Source organism: Lynx rufus, unplaced genomic scaffold (genome assembly GCF_022079265.1).
Source record: "Lynx rufus isolate CCGP_SWC_20201006 ecotype Redwood Valley unplaced genomic scaffold, mLynRuf1.p SCAF_11, whole genome shotgun sequence".
NCBI classification, from domain to species: Eukaryota; Metazoa; Chordata; class Mammalia; order Carnivora; family Felidae; genus Lynx; species Lynx rufus.
The window spans coordinates 10,570,357-10,595,933 of NW_025814825.1; the positions used below are offsets into that span (position 1 = coordinate 10,570,357).

The following is a 25,577-nucleotide window of genomic DNA, read 5'->3' on the forward strand; positions in this document are numbered from 1 at the left end:
CCATAGATTGTCATACAACACAAAAAGTAAACTCTAATTAAACCATAGACTTCAGATGATGTCAACGTAGGTTTATTAATGGTGATAAATGTACCATTGTGGTACCACTGTGGATAGTGTGGAGATGGTGTATATGGGAACTCTCTGTACTTTCTGCTCAATTTTGCTATGAACCTAAAACCACTCTAAAAGATAGTTTATTAATTTTAAAAATGTTTATAATAAAACTCAAAATGTTTCATAAAAATTCTAAAGTTTGATTAACAGTCTGTTGGGGAAAAAAAAGCATTCTCATATATTGATAATATAAGTAGAAAACAGAACAACCTTTATGGAGATGAAATGAGGCAATACCTAACAAAACATATGCATTTACCTTCTGGACCTAGAAATTCCATTTCCAGGAAATTACACCTAAGTACTGAAGGGTAACAGAATATGCTGCTTTGATACATGATTCTTTTGAGCTCAAGGACATTAAGAAGAAATAGATACAAGAAAAGCTCTCTGCCCTCCCCCCATATGCCTAAAAGTAGGACATAAATTTGTAAAGGTACCCACCTCTTCCCTCTGTACCAGGAAGGACAGAAGTTAATCACCAGATACAACTCTAAACCCCTATCAGCTCAGAGATGGCACCAGGAAAACCTTAAGTACTAACTAACCCTTATCTTCCATTAGTCCACCCATCTATTTATCCTCCCACAATTTGCCACCCCAGAAACTCAGTCATTTTTGTTGTTCTTTTAAGATACTATGCAAGCCCATGTTCTATCAACCCTAAGTTACTCATCACTGAGTGCTCCCATATCTAAGAGTAATACATGTGTTAATAAACTTGTTTTGTTTTTCTCTTGTCAATCTGCCTTTTGTCTAGGCCCCAGCTGGAGAACCCAGGATGACAGAATACAAATACAAATACAAATACGTGTGTATATGTGTGTGCGTGTGTGAACATGTATATTTATATGTATTTGCAGCACTGTATATAATAAGACTGGAAGTATTCCAAGTATCCATCGACAAAGGATTCCATCTACACACTGGAATACTATGCTCTACAAAAAAAATAATAATAATAAGGAAACTACATACTGATATAGAAAGATCTCAAGGATATATGAGCAAAGAGTAAAAAATATCAAGTATGGAATACTATATGATTTGCTACTTTTTGTGTAAGAAGTAACAATAAGAACATATATTCGTACTTGCTTATATCTACATAAAGAAAATCTGAAAAGATATACAAAGAAACTAATAAACATATGTAGGTGATGCAGGTAGAGGGGAAATACAGCAGTCAGATGTAAGAGCAAAACTTCACAATGTGCATTTGTATTACCTTGATCTTTGAACCACGTGAATATATTGTCTATTCCAAACAAAAAATAAAATTTAACTTTAAAAATTAAATAGAACATTAAAGAAAATAGTTAAAGCCATGTATTGAAACCAATGTTTTCATTTTAAAACTGACCTACTTTAATTTTTTTCTACATACTAACAACTCAAGACAAATAATCTTGGTTCTTTCAGAAGTTTAGTGCCATCAAATTACTGAGATACCTATTCTGAGAATGGATAACTGCTTCAGAAATACATTATTAAAGAAGCATAATAAGATAGTTATACGTCCTGGGAATAGCATTAAATACAGGCTTCTCAGACAACAAATACACAAAACTCATAGCATTAAATACAGGCTTCTCAGACAACAAATACACAAAACTAAGTAATTTTTTTAATTACTTAGTTTTTCTCAATGGCTCATCAAAATGAATAGCCTCAACCATACCCCCAACCCCGAGTCTGCTAGAAAGTCAGATCAATAGCATACTGAGACATTTTACATCTAATGAAATTAGATGGCTGAATGCTCAAAACGAGAGTCAATGATAAGCAAGACTGAAGGAAAAATAAATGAACCTAGCAAAACAACAACAAAAAATTCACAAGAAGCCTAACTCGATGCCCTGTGTGAGGGGAAGAAAAAAAGAAGTCATATCAAACCCAACAGCTAACATTTATTATTTACTATGTACCAGGTACTGTGCTACTTTTAATCACCAAGTTACATTTGGCTTTCAAGGCCAAATTAACACAGAAAAGGGAGGAGTAAGTGGGGATTAAATTCACTTCAACTAGAGTCAAGTATGAATATATAAGGAAGAGGACAGATGCAAAAACAAACAAAAAAAAAATTTGCCAAGCAAGCCCATTAAACAGTTGATTCCTTTGATAAAGAAGGACTACAAGATGTTGGAATTATGAACATATGATGCTAAACTTGATGGAAGAGTTTTAGTTACACCACATGACCATTATAGTCAATTATAGCCCAGAAAATATGTTATCTCTTTAAAAATATGTAAAACAGATAAAACATGTGATAAGTGTTGTTGGTCATTATGTTATTCTTTCCACCCTTTTTATGCTTCAAAATGCGCATATAAAATGTTTGAGAAAAGTAACACTGTTCACATCAGCATTGATGGCTCACGAGAACATTTAGTTTTGGGAGGCACCAAGGGCAAAAAAAAAAAAACATAACTGGTGGAGATAACCTTGGGAAAGAAAAAATACACTTCTCAGAGACAGGAGCAAAAACAGAAAAGATAAAGAACTAGAGGCATGTAACATATCCATCTTGTAAATATTAACAGCAGATATATTCTAAATACATCCCTAATAGGTGCCTGGTCGTTATTACTTCTGGTTCTTCTTATACTTTACATTGTTAAAATGCGGTATTTTTGAAAACTAATGGTGCATCATTTTAGTAAGGAAGAAAAGGCCATTATCTTTGCTCCATACATACAAATATAGTCATTTTTAGACTTATGAAAACCAATTAAAATATTCAACCTAATGACAATTTTAATTTCTACATCACCTATTTCCTCCCAATTACCTCTGGATGTAGATCTGATTTCAGCATTTATTCATAAACAAACTGCATCAAATAAATTTCGTTGCAAATATTTTTTTTCAATATATGAAGTTTATTGTCAAACTGGTTTCCATACAACACCCAGTGCTCATCCCAAAAGGTGCCCTCCTCAATACCCATCACCCATCCTCTCCTCCCTCCCACCCCATCAACCCTCAGTTTGTTCTCAGTTTGCAAATATTATAAAAGAAGAAAGAATAATGCTGCACAGCCTTTTAGCAATGTAGGATAGGTCCAGGTTCTTGATGCAAAATGTTATATGATAAAATCCTTCCTCTTGAAAAACTAACCTATTTCCTTTGGAACCTAAAAAATATACTCGTCAATTCTTGAGTTTGTGAAAATTCATGTAGAATATCATCTCCAGGCTCACTGTTTAAGGGTTCACTTGTACAATTTCATTATCATCATACAGTGATGATACCTACATTCACCTTCAATTGTGAAACATATTCCTCTGTCAATTTTCTTTTGTCACTATGGATAGAAAATGAAAAATTCTGCATTCTCAATTTTATATTTGTAGTCAATGAAAGCTACAAAAAGAAAAATAAAAGCTACAAAGATGGGACTCCAGACTTCTTTTGTATCTTCTTTAAACACTGGTGCAAAATTCTGCACAATGTATGAAGAAAACGTATGTGAAATATTGAGGATTTCACTGCATCATCCTTCTAGGAAACTCCATCATTGTTCCACTTACCATCTTTGTCTGCTTATTTAGTCTACTTGAGAATATAATAAATTCTCATTATTGGCAATAGTTATGTTCTATAAAGTTACCACAAATACTTGCTCAGCAAATACAAAACACTGCCCCTAGGGATAATACAGGATTAGGCTCCCAGAAAACTCTGATCACATTTTCATAAACTGATCAACACATAACCTTGTTTTATACGTGTTTCTGCTTAAAGACATCTTATATACTATTGATTCACTAACACTGAATTCACAGCCAACAGCACCCTAACTCATGCCTCAATGTATTATCATAGCCTTCTTATGCTTAGGAACACTAGACAGCACTTCAGTATTATGCTCAGAGGTCATTTTAAACAGTGAAATGATCAAGAAAAGTACAAAAACATAAAAAATGTGGCACAAAAGGATACTTGTTTACAGTATGAGAGCTGAAACAAGAAGGCAGAGCACTGCTTTGCTGAATGTCAGCTGGGAATGCACACGTCAGGAGACCCAACTATTTTGCAGCAATGCATATGTGCATGTCCAGGAATGACCATAAAAAGGCCTCATGGGTATTAACTGACTACAACCTAGGTTGATTTAATAACAGTACACATACACACTTCTTAGAACCACAGAATACACAAGATGGTCTATTAGGAGTCTTTGCTAACCAGGGTTTAAACCTGATACTAAGATATAATCATCAATAATATGTTCTGAGAATCTTATAAACAAACAAAAAAAAAAAAAAACAGTAAAGAATATACTGTCTTCTCAAAAAAAAAATGTATTGCTTTTTGGATTTAAAGGCAATAAATACTACAGAAACACCATTATAGTAACATATTCACAACTAGCATCTCTTAAAAACTACTTCTTATTCAAAATTCTAAAACATCTAATTTGAAGGAAAACATAAACATTATGTTACTCTGTATCCTCTTTCACCTACAGATATCAAAATCTTGTTGTTACAGGATAATTTGTGTTCTCTCCTAAATGCATATGTTTAAGTCCTAATCCCCAGTATCTCAGAATGTGACTTTACTTAGAAGCAGGGTCATTGAAGATATAATTAGTTAAGATGAGGTCATACGGGGGAGGAGGGTAGGTCCCTAAATCCTCAAAAGGGAAAATGTGATCACAATTACACAGGGAAAATACCATACGAAGGAATGCCTAAGACTGATAGCAAACCACCAGAAACTAGGAGAGAGGCCTTATAGAAGGAACCAACCTTGCTGACACCTTGATCTTGGATTTCTAGCCTCTAGACCTATAAGATAATACATTTCTGCTACTTAAGCCACCTAGTTTGTCATACTTTATATGGCAGCCCTAGCAAATGAATACACCTGGGTAAGTATTTTTAGGTTCAAAACATTCCTGTCGGGGCGCCTGGGTGGCGCAGTCGGTTAAGCGTCCGACTTCAGCCAGGTCACGATCTCGCGGTCCGTGAGTTCGAGCCCCGCGTCGGGCTCTGGGCTGATGGCTCAGAGCCTGGAGCCTGTTTCTGATTCTGTGTCTCCCTCTCTCTCTGCCCCTCCCCCGTTCATGCTCTGTCTCTCTCTGTCCCAAAAATAAATAAACGTTGAAAAAAATTAAAAAAAAAAAAAAAAAAAACATTCCTGTCAACTTGGCCAAGTATTACCATCTCTGTTTTCTAGGCAAACCAAAGAAAGAAATAATTTATTTTGAATAATTCAATCACAGGTAATTGATTTTAAAATTTGGAAGTTTCTAGTTTACAATTACATTATTTCCATGTCAAAAGATTAAAATAAATGGAAAAAAGTATTTAAAGAATTGGTGAAGGATAGTTCTCTAAACAATCTTCAAAATGTAAGCCAAATAAAAGTTGGCAATATGTATTTTAATTTTTAACATACATGCCTCTGACCCAGAAACTTTCATTTTAGGGATTTACTATAAAATAATGTTTACTGAATTACATTTTGTACCTGGGGAAAAAACAACAGCAGGAAATAACCTGATTTCCAATAACAGGTAGGTACATAAATTATGGAACATTCATGTAATACAAATTGATGCTCCTACACTGGGAGTTATATCTAAGTGATGAATCACTAAATTTGACTCCTGCAACCAATATATTACATATGTTAACTAGCTAGAATTTAAATAAAAAATTTGGAAGAAAAAATTGATGCTTCTATTAAAAAGAATGTATACTAACATGAAAAAAACAAATATACTAAATGAAAAAGCAAAACCACAAAACTTTTGTATATACAGAGAATTACATATTTTTATATAGGTATAAAAAATACAAAAATATAAACAAATAGTAGTAGTCAGCTTTAGAATGTCAGGGTAAAGTGGCTTCCACTTTTTAAATCATATATTTCTATAAAAAAAAAAGATTACATGTATCATTTTGGTAATCAGAAAAAATAAAAGGCTTTTTTCCAAGTATAGCTAACCCTCAACTTATAAATGACCCTGAACCTCACAGGAATAAATGTCCTTTGTTTCCCAAAATCAAAACTCTAAGGAAATAACTAACCTGAAGTAACAGAAGAAACAAGGTATAGTCAGGTACTGTTTACCTTTAAACCATGATCTATAGTTAAGTTAAATGCCCACATATATCTTTCTTAGGCTTTCTGGAACAGATAAAGAGAGCTAAACAAGCCATGAAGGGTAGAGATAAATTTTTGACATCCAAATTTAAAACTCAAATGAATTTTTCGACAGAAAATACTATAAAGGTCAATTAAATATAATTACTGATAGATTATTATACTTAGGTAGAATTATTCCAAAGATTAGTTTGAAAATCTACTTATGATCTAGCAATATTTCTATAAGCAAAGAAAAATTTGGTTTTTAAAAACACCATTCATTCATAAATCAGGGACTATGTGGTATGAAAGTACAATTACAACTGATCCAAGTCTACAATTATCCTTTTTTTTTTTTTTTTTAATGTTTATTTATTTTTGAGAGAGAGAGATAGAGTACAAGCAGGTAGGGACAGAGAAAGAGGGAGACACAGAATCCAAAGCAGGCTCCAGACTCTGAGCTGTCAACACAGAGGCTGACACAGGGCTCAAACCCACAAACCGTGAGATCATGACCTGAGACGAAGTCAGTTGCTTAACCAACTGAGCCACCCAGGCACTCCCACAATTATTAACTCTTAATAAGTTTAATGAAGTTCTACATATATTTAAAGGAAGGAAGGAAGGAAGGAAGGAAGGAAGGAAGGAAGGAAGGAAGGAAGGAAGGAAGGAAGGAAGGAAGAAAAAGAAAAGAAAGAAAAAAAGAATTCCAACAAAGGCTGAACAACTATCAATGTTTTATACAGGGAACAAAAATCTTTGCTGATATTGTTCAAGTTATCAGGGTCTAAAAAACAATATTGTTATGAATAGCAACAAGCATAGCAATTTGATAACAATTTAAAACTGAGGTCCAAAGGAATATACATTGTTAAATAGCTAATCTAAAGAAGAACCATTTCAATTTCTTACTAAAAGTTTAATTCTATCAGAGCTTAAGTTTCAAAATCTTCTGTCCTACCATGGCTCATTAGTTGCTATAAATATAGGTTTCCTTTTCCCTTCTCTCCAAATAACTCAAAGCTCTAACTAGAGCAAAAGAAAGTACACTAAAAAACTGACTCTAAAAATTTTAAGTTTGCAAGATACCACAAAATTTTAAAAGTATTATATAATTTCATTCTTATTTAAAAATATATCACACACAGCCCCAATGTATATGCAGAGAAAATACTGAAAAAATACTAAATTGTCAATACTAGTTATCTACAAGTAGCTTTTACTTCTTTTATTATTTAAATAACTATACGTGTAGTTGATGCATTTCATGATTTTGATTTTTAATTTTTTTTAAATGTTTATTTATTTTTAAGAGAGCACAGGTGAGCAGAGAGAAAGTGAGACACAGAATCCAAAGAAGGCTCTAGGCTCTGGGCTGTCAGCATTGAGAGCCTGATGTGGGGCTCGAATCCACGAACTGTGAGCTGATGACCTGGGCCAAAGTCAGACACTTAACCAACTGAGCCACCCAGGCGCCCCTATGATTTTGACTTTTTAAAGATTAGGACATTAATCACTTGGGATTAGTGCACAGCACCAATAAATAATTTATAGTGTTTTTTTTTTCTTTTTACGTAATCATATTACTAATTTTGTTACAGAAATAATAACCACAAGGCTACTTCACTCAAGGCATATACTTCTCTCTTCTTAAAGTGAAATTATTGTTTATTGACACTTTGTAAAGGATTTGTAATATAATGCACATAACAATAAAATATAAAACAAATCAAGAATTAAAGAAATAAAACTAAATGTCTAAACTAAATAAAAACTGAAACTGAAAGTTAAATGAAAATGTTTATTCTCTAAAATTACTACCAATAGGAATTTGGAATGATACAACCTATAGTCACCAAAACATTTTAAGGAGTTCCCGGATAAAATCTAAAGTTAACATAAAGTAATTCACATGTCTCAGTTGACAGCCCACAATAAAAAATATCGTAAAATTAGAGTTATAACTAATTAGATTACAAAATTCTTTATGATGGATATGTTTACAAGTTCATAACTCTTTCATGCATTCTATTACCTACAGGTGTACAGTTAACATACATAAAGAGCTTATGTGCCTGGCACTATGTTAAATATGTAATCTCATTTAATCCTCATAACACCATGAGGCAGGTGTGTACCATCATCCCTACTTCACAGATAAAGGCACTAAATATAAACATTTCCCTATTTATTGAACTGTTGTGCTTTTAACATTTAAATAACAAGGTATTAATGTTTTAATAATTTATTTTCAAAATATACTTAAAATTTTGTGAATACTTATGGCTTTACAACATTTTTCTTTAGAAAAGTCCTTTCTGGATGTCTGGAAACCACTGCAATTAATTGCTTTGAAGAGAAAAGAAGTTGAAATGTAAAGTCCCCAACATAAATATCAAACAGTTGCTTTAACTTTCTTTTTAAGACAAGCAAGAATGAACCCTCAGAATATATTACCAGAGTTTTTATTCTGTGTTTTCTTAGAGTCTTCATTGGTATAGATGGCACCTATTCATCACAGGGCCAATTACATTAACTATATTTTCTTGATTTCTGCATTCTTAACACTGACATTTGGGGAGCAAGAGACTTACAGACCCCAGAAGAAATGGCCATTCCCAGGACTAGCTAATTCCTAAAGATAACAACCTGCCTACCAGCACGCTGTTCATATGCAAACCAACCAGTCCAGAGTTTATACTACCAACTATCTCCTTATCTAACTCTCACACACCAAGCCAGTACCTCCCTCACCCTAAATCACCCCAGGGCCAGGGACGAGGAAACTAAGAACCAACCCTTCTAGCCCAAAGCCTGGAGGAATTAACCAAACTAGCCAATCCAAACTGTTTATTCTGCCCAGTCTTGCCTTTCCCAAGAAAACCCCAATAAAAGCCACGAACTAAGATGTCCCTATGCTCTTGTCTTCTGCTTCCTGACTACCCTAGTGTTCTCCCCTATGGCTTTGTGGCATCTGATCCTCTCTCTCTGGGACCTGAATACAATAAACTTCTTCCAACCCTCATTCTTGTTTCCTCTTATGGCCACACTTTACCATATCGTATGAAACATGTATATTCTTACAATTTTAAGTTTTCTAATTTTGGTTAGAACACAGCTGATGGCCATCAAGCTTATTCAAAGAACCTACAATTTTCTCTTCCTATGGTACATCCAATAAAATACACTGATCATGTGTTTATTCAACAACCCCCTGGGTTTCTTCTGTGTGTACCATAGTGTTGTCACTATAGTACTAAAGCTAAAGTGTTAAAGGTTTCTACCCTTTAAGAACTGACATGGTAGAGAAGATTTTTATCCAAATAATTCAATATAACAGGAAAACAATAATACAACTTAATTTACTGAATGCCACATAACTGTGCTTGACACTGCACAAAATATTTGATCTGAGTTCTTACAAGAGTGACCACAATGATACAGGATTGTCCTTCAGCTGAGCAATATTCAAGAGACAGAAATGGAAATATGCCATAGAAAGAATAACCTGGAATTACCAAAAAGGATAGAATGGAGCAGGGATATCAGCAGAAAAGCTATTGCCATTGTTTTTGCACAGATAGTAATGGTCTAACTAGGAAAAAAAAAAAAAAAAGAATTTTAGCTTGAGATAGGAGAAAGCTAAGGGTCTGAGAGTTTAAAACAACTAGCTCAAGGTCAAATAGCCTTTTGCAAAAAAAAAAAAAAAAAAAAGAAAAAAAGAAAGGCAGACAGACAGACAAGACAGAGAGTTACTAAAATATCAATCAGTAAGATTTGGCAACTGAGTCAATGTTGGTGTTCCAGACTAGGAAGCAGACCCTAAGATGAATCTAAGGTTTGAACCTAAGTGAATTCAAGAAACATTAATAAAGAAGAGTTGTTTTTGTAGTTTGTTTTGGGGAGATGGAGATGGCTAACTTACAGTACAACTGTTTCCATTTAAAATGTTCCTCTTTTCTCCACATCTTATAAGTTTTATAATTTCAGAAATATGTATACTTGTCTTCCTTGATTTTCTGTCTTGCAGTCATGGTGCCCTCATGAATGAGATTAGTGCCCTTTCCCAGAGAGCTCCCTCAGCCCTTCTGCCATTTGAAGGCAGTGAGAAAATGACCATTTATGAACCAAGAAGCAAGTCCTTCCCAGACACCAAATCTGCTAGCACCTTAATCTTAGAATGACTAGCCTAAAGAACCATGAGAAATATACATGTTATTTATTAAGCCACTCACAATATACTAATTTTATGGCAGTGATCTGACTGGACTAAGACATCTTCTAATTATTCATCACTGAATTAACTTTTGAAAATAAATGATAAATCTAACCTCTACCATTTACGTACTTCTTACAGGAACAAAAAAAGCATCTATAATTCTTTAATTTTTCTGTATCATTACATCTTTAAGTCTGATGGTAAAGGAATCCATTTTATATTGTGCTCTAATATAGCATTACCTGTAAGTATCACAAACATAACATTTTTTTGAAATTTTGGCCTAATTTTTAAATATGAGCTCCAACAAGGTAATAGAACACTAAACGTAAAGAAGTATTTTCATGCTTGATGCAATGTCTGGGACATTAGTTGGAAGGCACAATTGTTGAATAAATGCCTGAAGTTTTGTTATAAATGGAAAGATATGTATTTCCTACGTAAAGGCAAATATGGAAATAGCATATAACCCACTTCAGTGTAAGGCAGACCTAAAGTTAAATTCCCACTCTAATATTAAGGGTATTTCTCTTTTAAGAAACATTTAGAACACTCATGACATGCCAGGCATTGTTCTTTTCACTTTTATGTGTTATCTCACTTAATCCTTAAAACCACCCTAGGAATTTGATATGATTATCCTAACAGAAAAGAATACTTAGGTGCAGAAAGGCTAAGCAATATGTGCAAGATAACATAGCTAAGAAATAAGAGTCAGAATTCAGAATTTGTATCTAAGCACTCTAATTCCAGAGCCTAACCTTTAAAAATGAATTAAAAAATAATATGTTTACATTGTTAAAAAAAAAAGGGGGGGTATGCAGTAGAAATCTAGGTCTACCATCCATGTCCTCCACCAACCTACTTCTCAGCCCTTATCTTACCTCTGCACCAAGGTAACCACTGTTATTAGATGTATGTATTCTTCCAGGGTTTATTTTAATGTATCTATATGCAAATACAAATGTACATTTTTTCACATTTTATCTAAAATATAGCTTTCTATACAACGTTCTACACCTTGCTCTTTTTACTTAATGTATTTTAGAAATCTTTACATATTAGTACACAGAAAATTCCTTTACTCTTTTCACAACTACACAGTATTACAACACATTGATTGAACAATTTATTTTACCAGTTCCCAACAGACAGTCACAAGACTGTTTCTAATCTTTTTCTACTATTAACAATGTTTCAGTAATATGTCAAATGTGTCATTTTGTACAGGCACAAATGGAGTCATCAGAGCACAAGTTATATTCTTGCACTTCTTGGAGAATAAGTATGTGCATTTGCAATTCTAACACATACTAGCAAAATACCCTCATAATGCTTATCAGTTTACACCAACAACCTATGAACACTTGTTTACTGACAGCCTCGCCATACAGAGTATATAGCATTCCCCCCATCCTTATTCACAGGGGATATATTCTGAGACCCAATGGATGCCATTTTGAAACCATGGATAGTACTAAACCCTGAATATACTGTTTTTTCCTATAGATACTTAGGATAATGTTTAAGTTATAAATTAGACACAGTAAGAGATTAACAATAAAACAGAACAATTATAACATACTGCAATAAAAGTTATGTGGTCTCTCCCTTTCAAAACATCTTAATTGCAATGTACTCACCCTTCTGTGAAGATGTGAGATGATAAAATGCCTATCGATGAAATGAAATGAGGTGGATGATGTAGGCACATAACATTAGGCTACTACTGACCTTCTGACATCAGGAGGAACATCTGCTTCTGGACCTGCAGATGACCGTGGGTTACTGAAATCTCAGAAAGTGAAACCCTGGATGTGGGTTGGAGGGTCTACTATATTATCAAAGTTAAGGATTTTTGCTAACCTGATATGTAAAAAAAAATGGTACCTCAGTGTAGTATTCTGCATTTCTCTTAATGTGAATGAGATTGAAGAGTATTCATTTAAGAGTCATTTGTAAAATGTTTCCCTTTTCGTAAACTGTCTGTTCATATCCTGTGACAATGTTGCTACTGGATTGTTTTCATCTTATCAATTTCTAGGACTGTTTCATATCTGGGAAATTAGCATTTTTTATTGTAATGAGTCGTAAATATTTTCCCATTCATCTTTTAACTTGTTTACATGGTGATTTCTACCTAACAAAATTTTTTTCATGTAGTTTACTTTTCTATACATCTTCACAGTTCAGTCAGAAAGGCTTTCCTTACTCCAAAATAATAAACAAAATTGTCCATGTTTTCTTTGAGCACATTTATCATTACAGTCTTTACATTTAATCTGATTCATTTGGAATTTATCCAAATATATACATGGCATGAGGCAGTAATCCAATTTTTTTTGTTCCCTAGATGATGTTCCTACTTATTCCAAGATTATTTACTGAATAGTCCCACTTGAATTTTTTCCCCATTTCATTTGAGGTGATTTGGGTCTATGTCTGGGCTTTATATTGTTTTCGTGGTTTGATACGTACTTGTGAGGCAGTTTTAACTATTAAGACTTTAAAAATAAAATGTTGGGGCGCCTGGGTGGCGCAGTCGGTTAAGCGTCCGACTTCAGCTAGGTCACGATCTCGCGGTCTGTGAGTTCGAGCCCCGCGTCAGGCTCTGGGCTGATGGCTCAGAGCCTGGAGCCTGTTTCCGATTCTGTGTCTCCTTCTCTCTCTGCCCCTCCCCCGTTCATGCTCTGTCTCTCTCTGTCCCAAAAATAAATAAACGTGGAAAAAAAAAAATTTTTAAAAAAAAAAAAAATAAATAAATAAATAAAATAAAATGTTATCATCTAGTTACATATTTCTGTTCTTATTTTTCAGTTTTCCTGAGCTGCTTTATTTTTTCCATAAGACCAAGAGAATCCATTTATTTAGCTCTCCTCCCTCCCCCCCCCAAACAAAAAACACTTGGTATTTTTATTACGATCACCTTAAATTGACTAATTTTAGAGAAAACTGACAGATTTGCTTAGGTTGAATATTCCTACCTACAAATGTGGTTTCCATTTGCTTATAATTTTTGCATCCCTTAGAAATGCTTTCAAGTCTTCTTCAGTAGTCTTGCACATTTCTTAGGTTATTCCTGGGTCATTTTATCTTTCTCTTGCTATTATAAATGGTGTCTTTTCTTCCATTGACATCTAATTGGTTCTTATTTTCATTGCATTTTAATTTTGACTTTGGGCAAGTTATTTAGCGTCTTGAAGTTTTATTTACCCTCAACAGCAAGACTGTGCTAATATGTACCTGGCAGGGTGGTTTTAGGATTCTGGGATAACATATAAAAAGGATGTAACACAGTGCCTGGCACATAATGGTAGTTACCGTTATTATTTTTAAACATCAATATTCCATATCTAAATATATTCCAAATAATATTTCTCATTAAATTTCTCTCCAGTAATGAGGTTTGTATCTTTCTTCTCCCTTTACATTATCATACCAACTTCTAAAGTATTCCCTTCCCTCCACATTTCCAGTTGCAGAGACTTACTCAATTCCTCAACTCAGTGCAGAAATAGACCTATGTTCAGACAGAGGTAACACCAACCTGTCAGGCTTTTACCTAATTACTCTCCAGAAGATAAGTGTAGGTCCATGAAGTCCATTTCTGTTAGAAAGCCTACTTACGCAATCTATAGGTAAGCAATCCCTGAATCAGAAATCACAAAGTATACATTTGCTAAGTGATAAATACTTGGGACCAATTATGGGAAGCAATCTAAGCTCTACTTGAGTTTTGTCCTGCCATTCTAAAACAAAACAAAACAAAACAAAGCCTTCAAATAACTCACAGGTAAAGCAGCTAAGCTTTGCTCCAATTGTTTTCAGATGCTCCTAATTCTGCTTCTCTTTTAGCCTTAGACTGTTCCTGTCCCATTCCCATTTCCCTTTCACAGAAGCAACAAACAGCATCATCTCAGAGGACACATTTCTTAGGGACTCTTGCCTAAATGCCAGCACATTTACAATTTATAGTCACAATTATTTCATCAATTAGTGGAATCAAAAGCAACTTCTATGTGATTGCATCTTGTGATTTCAAAAACTTTGTTTCCAGTAAAACCTGGAAGGAAGTCATAAAGTCAGGCATAATTAGTAGGTTTGTGACAGTTAAGCAAAAATAAGTAAATTAACCAATTAATAAAATTCAAATGGTCCCTGGCAATAAAAAGTTTAATTTTACAAAGGTGTTACATCACCAGGTACTTCAGTCTCCCAAAAAGACAAAATTATTGTTCACAGACTGTTAATTACTTGATAGGCTGGAATCGGCGAGAAATATATAGTTGGAATGTTAGCCTACTTTGAAGAGGAAATAAAACATCTCATTCCTTTAGCATTGATCTTTCTCCCCACTTGTAATACTGAATTTCTCACTTATCACTGAATACAGCTACCAAATTCAAAACAAAATTCACTTCACCAAATATTTTCTCCACTGCTGAAACAAAACTATTAACATTCCTCCCCTTCCTGGCTTCCCTATTTATATTAATTACTGATTCAACCTAGGATCACACCTGGCTCTGCTCTTTACCCTTACTGTTCACTTCTATTTGGTTACCACAGCCTATCCATTCTTTCCGCTTCCCTAATTTCTCCTTGATCTAACTGCTCCCTTGCTGCTTTTTTCCTAATGTTTATTTATTTTTGAGAGAGAGAGCACTCAAGCAGAAAAGGGGCAGAGAGAGAGAAGAGGACAGAGGATCGGGAGCAGGCTCTGTGCTGACAGCAGAAAGCCCAAAACAGGGCTCAAACACAAGGAACTGTGAGATCAAGACCTGAGCTGAAGTTGGACACTTAACCCACTGAGCCACTCAAGCACCTCTCCCTTGTTGTTTTAAAGGGGGCACCCTTATAGCCTAACTGATTACCTCCAAATTCTCTCCCCTCCTTTATAAAAACCTGATAATTCTCATTACAATCAGTGAATATACACCCAATTAAAACCCTAACTTGATTAAATCTATAACCTGACCTCAATTTTACCTTCTAACTTTCTTGCTCTCTATTCTCAGACATTTTAGTTAACTGGACTACAATTCCCTTAATAGGTCTCCCATTTGTCTATTTCCATTTGAGCTAAGCTACCTATAAAGCCTCTTCATGCTTTCCTCCTTTAAATACTTATATCCTCCCAGGTCATATGCTATCTTCCCTATAAAAAGTCACCTACAATCCATTCCATTCCAAACGGCTACACTATTCCTCTGTACACAGTGTTCTGTTTATGCCTTTTATAACACTTAGCACATTAGATGCATTTCTACTTATTTCTGCGCTTGTTTTATCTTCCTTTCTAGATCTTTAAATAATATTCACCAATTATATTCAAAAGCTTGTCAAATGAATACATTTTTAAAACTTTCATTAACAAATATCTTCTAAGCTTATCAATTTTGTAGGGTGAGGCACAACTAAGCTTACTTAAATTTTTAAAAATAAATTGGTTATTGTTTTATTCTAGATTTGCTAAAATTAAAGATGTTCTTTTTCCTAAAGAAATTAACAGAGATGCAAATAAAGACTAAACTGATATATATATTATGCATATATATTATATTATATATATCATATATATTATGTATCTCCAAAAAATAGGAGAACACAAATTTTGCTACATTTAAATGATGAAGTGTTAAATTATCATTAACAATATCCCTAAACAATATTGTGAAACATGGGGAAATACTTATTATTCAATTGTTACTGAAAAAAATTGAGATGTAAGAACATACTTCCAGTCTGCAATCACAAACATATGAGTATAGAAAAAGTGTTAAATGACCATAGTATTTACCTATACATGATGGTATTATAGTTGATTTTTACTTTCCTGTATTTTTCAAATTCTCTACCAAGAATATGAAATACTTTTATAATTAGAAAAAACTATACACTAAAAATGTGTTATTTCAGAATAGGAGGACACCTAGCAAAGGAATAAAATGTAACTAAGCTTAAATATTAATAAAGAAATAATTAGGATCTTTCAAAATTATGTGAAAAACACATTATTAAAGAACCCTAGAACATTTTCTTTAAGGTGAAGAAAAGCTAAACTAAATTTCTGCCATCCTAGAACTGAAGAAAAAATAATTACATGCAAATTAAATATTATGGTTTAAAGACTGAGCCACCAATATTCAAGAAACTTCCCTAACATTGAGAGAGAATGAGCTGGAAAGGGGCAGGGGGCAGAAGGGGAGGGAGAGGGGGAGGGAGAGGGGCGGGAAAGGAGGGGGAGGGGGAGAAGTAGAGGGGCAGAGGGAGGGGGGGGAGAGGGGGAGGGAGAGAGAGAGAGAGAGAGAATGAATATGAATCTTAAGCAGGCTCCATGCATAGCGTGGAACCCGATAAGGGGCTTGAACTCACGCCCATGAGATCACGGACCTGAGCTGAAATCGAGAGTCAGACACTTAACCAACTGAGTCACCCAGGTGCCCAGAAAATTCCCTTTGTAATAACAATAACTCCAATTGAATACATTTATATACAGCATAGGTTTTTCTTCCATGTAAAGTAACTATCACAATTCATTAAGATGATTATATATCTTAATAAATAATTATTGCCTTAATTCCATCAGCATGAAAAGAACCCACAGAAGCTAAAAGGAGATAAATCATGGGCTCTTCAGTATGGTTTCTTCACTAACATTTCCCACTTTTCTACTCACTAACACAATCCTACCACAAAAAAGCCCTTGCAACAACATATGAATACATGTTCCTTATTAGATTTTCTTTAATAGTTACCTGATTAAAGATTATTCTTTAATATGGGTATGATACATACCCAGGTACTTGATACGCTTTCTAGCCTAGGAAGACACTTATAAGTATCTATGAAGTGAGATTTATTTCTTCAAAGCAATTATAAAAATACATATGGTATCTGTGAGAAATGAGCTTTAATAGTACTACACATTTTTATGACACTGGGAACACAGAACCCTAAGAATACTTACTAAAGAGATGATGGAAACTAGACCACTTAAGCTTTCACCTGCTACAAGGATTCCTGCCCAAACCACGAAACTGAAATCTACCATACTCCTGTTTTTTCAAGGAAAGTAAATGGTTCACTCCCAATCAAGTAAAAACACCAGCATACCAAAAACAAAGAAAAAAAAAATCAGTTCTAAATCCTTTAAAGAAGCCTCTATTTGTTAGACTGCTCAGATTAGGCATCTACTTCTATTATTGCCTTCTCCAGGGTTAAAGGTTTTAATAAAGCATTCACCAAACCAATGCATCCTACTTAGAGATACATGGCAGACTTAATACAATATAACTAATCCAAGTTCCAATGTTGACACCAAATCAATCCCACCTGGCAGTTACTATGGATCTTGGATAGCACAGCATAGCATTAGACAACAAAGGGATATAGAATGAGATATATAAAAGAAGAAAGAGAAAAGACTGGGTTACCACAGTAGTTTGTTCAAATATTATTATTCATACCACACAAGGTTATAATGAAGTACCAAAGTGGTATCACAATGCAAGCATCTTGGTAAAATAATGATTTATTTCAAAAGGCCATCAAATAAAATGGCAAAGAAACAAATTAGTATTTGATCTGCCTCAAATAGAAGATATTATTGTAAATAATTCTAAACATAAGAACAATTTAGTGAATAAGGTAGGAGACTGGTAGACTTAATTTTTCAGATTCAATTTATAGATGTTCACCAGTCACCTGCTGTTTTGACAAGTTACTTACCAACTTGTGCTGCCATTTCTCCGTAAATTTATCCCCTAAGATGAGGATAATTCTTGCAAATTGTGTCACAAGCATTTTGAAAGGAACCATGAGTTATTGTGTAATGCTCTTGATATTCCTCAGATGTAGGGTCCTACACAAAGTAAAGTATTATTATACATCTCTCTAACAGTAGTCATCTGTTTGCATTATGATTTTTTTTTCCCTACCCTTGACACTGTGTTCTTGGGCACTAACCTTCCTCAAAGTAAAGTGTCCAAAGCAAGCCTCCATTCCTGACCCAAGTAATTACTTGTTTTCAAGTCTTCAAATCATCCACATCTTTCTCATCCTTAGAAGGTATCATGAAAAGTAGGAGTTATAAAACATAATAAGCTTCTCTGGTATTATATGCTTTGGTTCAATAATATGTGGGATAATTTGGTATTTATAATCTGCTCTTGTGAATAATTTTATTTCACATATTTATACATTTTCCTATGTTACTTTTAAAATTTCAACTATATTTTAAGTAGTTCACTTATAGATTTATGTTTTATGAACAGAAAGAGCAAGTCAGAAAAATGAAGAAGCAAAAGGGCAAGCAAGTAATTACTGCTATGTGACCAAAATGCTTTCACTGGACTGACTCAACAGCAGAAATCACCATTTTGAGATACAATAAACAGAATCGATGCTCATAATTTTTACATCTTCTGTAGAAGAGTTGAGCATAGGCTACAACATATTTTATCATACTATTCAAAACTTTATCTGTTGCTGACTTTGCTAATCAAGTTAGTCTTCAGTTCAGAAAAAAATACATATATGTGAATTTTTAGTTTGTGTTGGCACAATATTGTATCTTGAAAACAGAACTCTCAACCTTCTTATACAGTGCCTAAAATGGCTTATTTCTGAATTTATATATGGGAAGGGAGGAGATAATAAAACATGGTATCTTCATTGTACAACTTATAAAAGAGAAAATTTTTAAGGTTTTTTTTTTAACTCTCAGATCAGAATTACATTAAAATACTGATGGAAACTAGTTTCCTCCCAGGTTAATATTCTTTTATCTTCTAAATATGGCAGGGAAAACCTTTGTGGGATAAAGGTAAAACCACATGATTTAGCATGGTCCCTTAACATTTGCTAGCCTACTACTCGTTAGTCTCTTAATCTCATTTTACTTTAGTTACTTTATTTTACAAATGAGGACCATAACACCTGCCCTAGATACCATACAAGATCATTATGAGGATTAAATGAGATAATCTAACTAAAAGAACTCTGTAAACCTCGAAAAGCTATCAAAACAGTAATTTTTAAAAAAAACTATATCACATTATTTACAAATTTATGATCGTATAATATATAGTACTGTTTCTAACATGAAACAAATGGAAATAGATGTGCAAAACATTAGGACCATGGTTACCAAATAATACCTATGATTGAATATACAGTGAATAAATGATCTTGTTAAGAAAAGTACACTTCCTATACTTTATCTTAAAATCTTCAGAAGTGAATTTGGAAGGAAATATAAATAAAACTATTTAGATGGACTGGTCTAGCCTTTTAAAGATCAAATATATTTACCTGTTACCTATGAATTAAGAGCAAATAGCTAAAAAAAAAAAAAAAGGTTTTAAAAAATTCTTATGAAGGAAAAATACACACATGAAAGTGAAATAGATGTTCACTTCTCTGGAAATAATCAGAGCTAGTAGTGATACCAAGGGATATACATATACAAGAGGACGAAAATGAACATGGACACAATCTATACTCTTGGTATAATAAAGGATATCAGTGAACCCTTCAGATGTGGTTCCTAAAATTTTCAGAATGGAAACCTCTCCCAACAGGCCACAGGTCAAATCTATTTACTACACTATAACGCTGAGTCCTTGGTAGGTTATGATAACTCTCAAGAATAGCTTACCCTTAATGAAGCCACCTGTTTCTCTTTCACATATATTACAGAATATTTAGTATGCTTATTTATAAGCCAGTCTCTACAAGCAAACAATTCCTAGCTCCCTCCTTTCTGTTTGCTTTCTTTCTGTCAGTTTAAAGCTCTGACAAAGTGAATTTTGTTTATTATGTGGTTCCAGAAATTCAATCAGACTCACTCAATTACCAAAAACTTTAAAACCAATTAAATAAGAACTCCTTACCTTTTAATTCAGTCCTCAAACTCACAAATTAAAAAAAAAAAAAAAGTTGGGCAAGGAGTACATTCAAATCTATTAAAGAATTATTCCCAAGGGAAATAATTTTAGTTAAAAAACATTAACAGTTTCCACTCAAACACCATAAATCAAAACTAAGCTTAAAAGAAAAGTCCCTATCAGAGTAACTACCTCCTTTTGAACTTTTACTTTCTCCTACTTCTGTAACCCAGATATATACATCAATGAATCACTGAATCTGGACACTTCTAGTAAAAAGCTTTTCTCAAGATAAGGATCCTCTCCTATAAAACTAAACTACTTGAGCTCCAGATTTATTTTCTGCCTAGTTATGTGATCAATGGTTGAATTAAAATTAAGACTTCATTTTCTTCCAGAAATATTTAATTTATCCCACAATGACATTTCCCATCAATTAAATTTCCTAGTTTCAAGGTATATATCATATCATGTCAACTTTCAATTCTCTCCAGCTATTTCATTTTATGTATGCCTTAATTCCCAGCCCAGCCTCTAAATTTTTCAAAGACAAAGTTCATGCCTTTCATTTTTATATTCCATGAATGTACCCTGGACAATGAGGCAATCCTAAATAGGTAATGTAAATTAGGTTAAACCCACCCTCCCAATTTTATATTACCAAATAATGCTTTCAAGATGAATCAATACAGTGATATAAATGTCACAATGTAATCATCACAATGTCAACATGACCACAAAAAAACCTCTTCTGGCTAGTTAAGTTTCCCAGAATCTTACCTACAGAGTTAAAAGCTGTTAAAGACACATACTACTACTGCAAAGGGTCTACCCTGCCCAAAGCAGATGCTTAATAACATTTAAAAACTTTAAACTTTAATAAACTTCAGTAACTATATTGGCAATTTCTATGTGCTGGCTTTGCACTTTTTATCTGCCCTCTCAGAAATTACTAAAGCAATACAGAAATATATTCAATTATTTCTGTGGAGCATGTTAAGTATAAGAAAAGCAACAGCCCCAAAACCATAAAAATCTCAACTTGAGGCAGCATTCCAAGCTAAACAAAAAAGGTAAAGAATACATCTGCCTCTGAAGCAGTGATAACAAGTACATAACAATAAATTACCATTCATGTCTACACATGACAACCTCAAAACCTAAGATATGAAATTCTGATAAGATTCCAGAAAATATTCTTAGTGAGGTGGAATACAAGACAGCTGCCACTTTACCTTTAGAGTTCTGCAATAATTAAACCTACTGTGTTAAGGATTACTACCATTCATCCAAAAGACTTAAATTACAAATTAAGCCACAAAGAAAAAGATTAAGACCCTACCAACAAAGAAAGGATGAAAACTATACAGTATTTACAAGTTAGAAAGGTGAGGTTTGGCATGGTGGTGAGATGACATGAAAGATGAATAACATGCCTTAATATTTAATATCTTACTATTTTATACCTACATTAACCTCTCAAAAGTAGACTAGCAATAGCAATCACTTAAATAATGAAGTGGTAAAGAAGAATAATTGCCATAGAAAATGCTTAAGTGCCATTATTGTTGAAGTTAAAGAAGAATCTGTAAATCAGTACTGCTATGGTCTATCTTATCTGAATTTACCATCTTAAGAATTAACTTTTAGTAATCATAATGGAGTCTTCTTCAATTTCTTTCATAAGCTTTCCACAGTTTTCAGTGTATAGACTGATCAAAATTGAGAGCAAAATTCACACAACAATAATTCCAAGTGTGGTAATACCTTATTTTAAAATACGTACGTATATTTAGGAAAAGAAAATGTGAGATGTGACCAAATTCCTCAAAATTCTCATTACACTAAAAATTATTTTACATTTGGCTTATATGACTCCTACAAAATCAGGACATATTATAGTCACAAAACTTTTAATAGCTGATGCTACTACCTCAAAGTAGGAGATTGGAGGAATAAAACATATTTGAAACTAAGCCAAATAAAATTATGTATTTAAAATACTAGAGTAGGGACAACAATAGAAAAACTAGGATGTATGTCAGGCAAGCTTCCATCTTATTTATTTTTCTCTGATGTATAGAAAACAACACAGTAAATTATGCAATTAAAATCTGCCAAGGTGGCTGAATAGTACTTATTAAACAGGACCTACATTCTATACATGCTCTATACCTATATATTCTATACTAAAGAAAAAGCGTATCCACACTGCATGCTTGTTTTCTCAACTGTTTTATATCACCATAATTATGTTCTGAAACCAAAGCTTCATACAATAAGGGTTCACAACAATAGTTTAAAAAAACAGAAACCACAAAATAATTAAGTACTCAGTAGCATGCAAATGTAAAGGATATATTTAACTCCTAGTTTGCTTTTAAAGCTTGATAAAAAAATATGGGTTTAGGACTAAAGAAATTATTTGACATTTCAAGCTTACAAGATACAATTATTAGAAATAGTAAACAAAAAATTTTTCAACTTACCTGGTTTCTTTCTGGATTTTTCATGACCTAGCTGTCCTAGATCATTACATCCACACGTGTACACTGTTCCATCATCCAGAACAAATACAGTATGTCTGAGTCCACATCCCACATCTCGGACCTTTTTATTTATAAAAAAGTCACTTTTTCTGGGCTCTAGTACAATTTCTTCATCAATTCCACCTAACCCTAGCTGTCCAAAAGATGCATTTCCCCAGCACAACATGTTTGTTATTCTTTTGGTCTTCCAGTTTCAATATAAAATTTCCTCTGAAACACTGGAAAGTTGGAGGTATCCCTATGTCTGAGGAAATACAAAAAAAGTTAATATGACTTCAAAGGAAACATGTTTAATTGCTCTTTAAAGTGCTAGGCTACAATAATCACTATATAGTAAACATGGAATCTATTTTATAATATGCTACATTAAGGACTATCCAGTTTCAAAAACCAATCAGTTGTATTTTTAAAAATATGTCATACATTAACATTTGCAGAAAATGGTTTACTCTCCATGATTCTTTGCAAAATTTAAAACATGTGGACTAGTTTTGACTTTTTGCTACCTTGTGATAGACTAACAAAAATATTAAGTACCTTAATGAAATGCATTTTAGCTTCACTTTAAATAATTTTATCCTGAGCAAGAAATAAAACCGGCAAAATCAAGTATATATACAGTGAAAAATTTTGCCAGTTACACAAACATAAAACCTTTCAATCTCCCTCAAAAAACCTTTTAATACCTACCTCTACATCAACAGACAACTTAAGTTCTTACTTGTAATCAAAATAAAACCAATTATGTAAACTTTAAATCCCCCAGAATTTAAATGATCTAATTACTGAAATAATAGGCCTTCCAGAAAAGTATGGTTCTCTCCCGTCAAACCTCAATCTTAAGACAATCGCCTGTGACCTCATCACTTACTTAAATTTAAAACTAAATCCATGCACATAACCACATACAAAAGAAAATATGCAGTTTAAGTATAAAGATGGTCTCCCAAATTCAACATTTTCTATTATAAGTGGTAATCCTGATTGAAAAAATATTTCCCCGGGGAAATCTGTATCTATCTATATACCTCTGAGACAAGTATTTGAAAATGGGGGGGGGGGGGCAAATTGCAAATAACCCTAGCACTGAAGATTTTTCAAGAACAGAAATGGGGGCTGGGACATTGATAGTCTGGTGGCGAAATCTGTAGAACTTTCCAGTACACTGGAAAAGACACGGATATCAAAGAGCCCACTTCATCTAAACCCACACAGATTTTTAAACACATCGCGTTACTAAATCACACAATTACAGGAAGTCAGCCTATTCCCGTTGTTGTCACCCACATTCCTTACACAGAACCTGAGAAGTTTCAAAACCCAACTTTCCTACGTTCGGGCTAGCAATTGCCAAAGCTGTCCATTCCATGACCTATCCATTCAGAGAAGTTTGATTTCATTCTTTTGGGACATCGGAACTCGATGGTTCCCGAGAGTTCTGCATTGTCTAACCGTTTTTTTTTTTTTTTTTAAGAATAGAGGACAGAAAAATACCTCCAAATTCAGCGCACAAGGTTTAACCATCCTTTTCTTTAAAAAAGGCAGAAGGAATGGAAAAGGCGTCCTCTCGCCAGCAACAGGTAGGGAAATGAGAAGCACTTTACTCCCATCATTCCCTGAACAGGCACTCAGCCTCAGCTCATGGGAACCAGGAGAGCGAAATCGACTGCACACACCCAACCCCGCGGGCCGACCATTCAACTACGGCAATCTCCCGCTCGCAGCAGCCGCAGAGGCCAGCCGACGAGGCTCCGCACTTGGGCGGCCCTCAGTCCGAGGGAGGCCCTAGCCCAGGGAGGTGCGACATTCCAGCCCGCCGGCCAGAGAGCACCGACACAGTCCTCGTCCCCCGCCCCCCACCCTAAGGAAGCGCTGAGAAAGCAGCCAGCGCCAGGCCGGCCTGTATCCGCCCAGCCCAGCCAGCCCCCTCCCTAACGCCGTCACACGCCCCCGAATCAACCGGGGCAACGACTCACCCAGCCCCTCAAGGCAGGGGAAGCCCAGGGCGACGGGGGGCGGCGCCACCCCAGAAAGCGAGGCAATCGCGGCAGCTAAGGCAGGTCTCCAGCTCCTGGACCCTCCTCCTTCAGCCAGCGGCTGCGAACACCAGAGCTCCTCCGGCGTCGGTACTGTCCGCTGCTCTCTTCCCCAGCTCCTGTGAAACTTTACCCGGTACCTCAGAGAAAAGCAGCAGCCACCGCTGTCCAGTTCAGAGACAGCCGTCAGCGACCCGGATGGAGCGGGCGGGGAAGGACAGGAGGCAAGCGGGGCGGAGAGCGCGAGGGGTGGGGAGAGTTGGGGAAGAGACTGGGGAGGAGAAGGGAGAGGGGGAAGGTAGCTCGCGGGGAGGGGGGAGGGGAGGGGCAGGCCGGAAGTGAGCCATGGAGCACGCGCGCGAGTCCTCACACTTCCCGGCCCGCGCGCCTGCGCTGGAATCCTCCCAGGGCACCTCGACCCTGGCGCTTGCGCAGTGTGCTGTTTTGCGTTGCTTTAAGAGGAAAATGCCAAATACAGAAGTTGGGAGTTTGCGAAGGCGAGTTGGGGTGATTGGAGTGTCTTGTAAGAACGCTTCTGCGCTCAGAAGGGCCTTTTAGTGAAGAAAATCTCTTCCTTTGTTGGTTTGGTTGTCTTTCTGCTCCTAGGTTCCAGTCTATTATTTCATTCTACCTTTTTTCCAAGGAGAATTTAAAG

General features: G+C 34.8%; 1 protein-coding gene across 5 annotated transcripts in view; it reads right to left on the minus strand.

The window, feature by feature from the left end:
* Nucleotides 1-25,187, minus strand: part of HERC4 (HECT and RLD domain containing E3 ubiquitin protein ligase 4) — a 140,330-nt gene extending 115,143 nt beyond the window's left edge. For 2 of the 5 annotated variants that reach the window (XM_047072849.1, XM_047072848.1), the window contains exons 1-2: nt 24,863-25,185; nt 22,827-23,130 (exon numbers count right to left, since the gene is read on the minus strand). In XM_047072849.1, the coding sequence (XP_046928805.1) occupies nt 22,827-23,052 (226 nt within the window). In that variant the 5' untranslated portion in view covers nt 23,053-23,130; nt 24,863-25,185. Of the gene's footprint in view, nt 1-18,178; nt 18,286-22,826; nt 23,131-24,862 lie in introns of those variants that run through there. The other 3 variants (XM_047072846.1, XM_047072847.1, XM_047072850.1) reach the window with 3 other exon arrangements.
* Nucleotides 25,188-25,577: the final 390 nt, after the last annotated feature.